The 584-nt window shown below is 53.8% G+C and overlaps 1 protein-coding gene across 1 annotated transcript in view; it reads left to right on the top strand.

Annotated features, from left to right (window-relative positions):
* The window catches only part of ZBTB7A (zinc finger and BTB domain containing 7A), a 1,200-nt gene extending 850 nt beyond the window's left edge, over positions 1-350 (top strand). The window contains exon 1 of the mRNA XM_010166897.2: positions 1-350. This exon is cut by the window's left edge and continues 850 nt beyond it. Coding sequence (XP_010165199.1) covers positions 1-350 — 350 coding nt within the window.
* Positions 351-584: the final 234 nt, after the last annotated feature.

The raw sequence follows: 584 nt of genomic DNA, 5'->3' as shown, positions 1-584 counted from the left end.
GAGCGGAGACAGAGGATGATGCGAGGGAGGTGGATGGTTTGGCTGCCAGCGCCCTGCTGCAGCAAATGATGAATTCGGTGGGGAGACAGCAGCTCGGGGAGGACGACCGAAAGGATGATGATGGGGTCATGGATTATTACTTGAAATATTTTGGCAGTTCGAACGACAGCGACGTCTATCCATCCTGGTCCCAGAAGGTAGAGAAGAAGATCAGGGCAAAAGCATTCCAAAAGTGCCCCATCTGCGAGAAGGTGATCCAGGGGGCTGGCAAACTGCCGCGCCACATCCGCACCCACACCGGGGAGAAGCCCTACGAGTGTGACATCTGCAAAGTCCGATTCACCAGGTAAGGAGCGGGCAGACGCTGCAGGAGAGGGGACTGTCACACAAAACCAGCTCTTGCCTTTCCCCCCGGGGGCCATCTCAGGGCTGGTCTTGTGCAATTTTATCTTCCTTGCTCGACTAATTTCCATTTGAACAGGTGAGTTGGGTATGAAGGGCAGAGTTTTCCAGAGAGACGAGCAATTTGGGTGTCTTACTCTTGAGATATCCAGTGCCACACCATCCCAGTGTCTTGTATTGCT

The sequence above is a fragment of the Antrostomus carolinensis genome, unplaced genomic scaffold (genome assembly GCF_000700745.2).
Source record: "Antrostomus carolinensis isolate BGI_N321 unplaced genomic scaffold, ASM70074v2 scaffold39400, whole genome shotgun sequence".
Classification (NCBI taxonomy): Eukaryota; Metazoa; Chordata; class Aves; order Caprimulgiformes; family Caprimulgidae; genus Antrostomus; species Antrostomus carolinensis.
The sequence above is the reverse complement of the archived record's forward strand: the minus strand, read 5'-3'. Positions and strand labels throughout refer to the sequence as shown.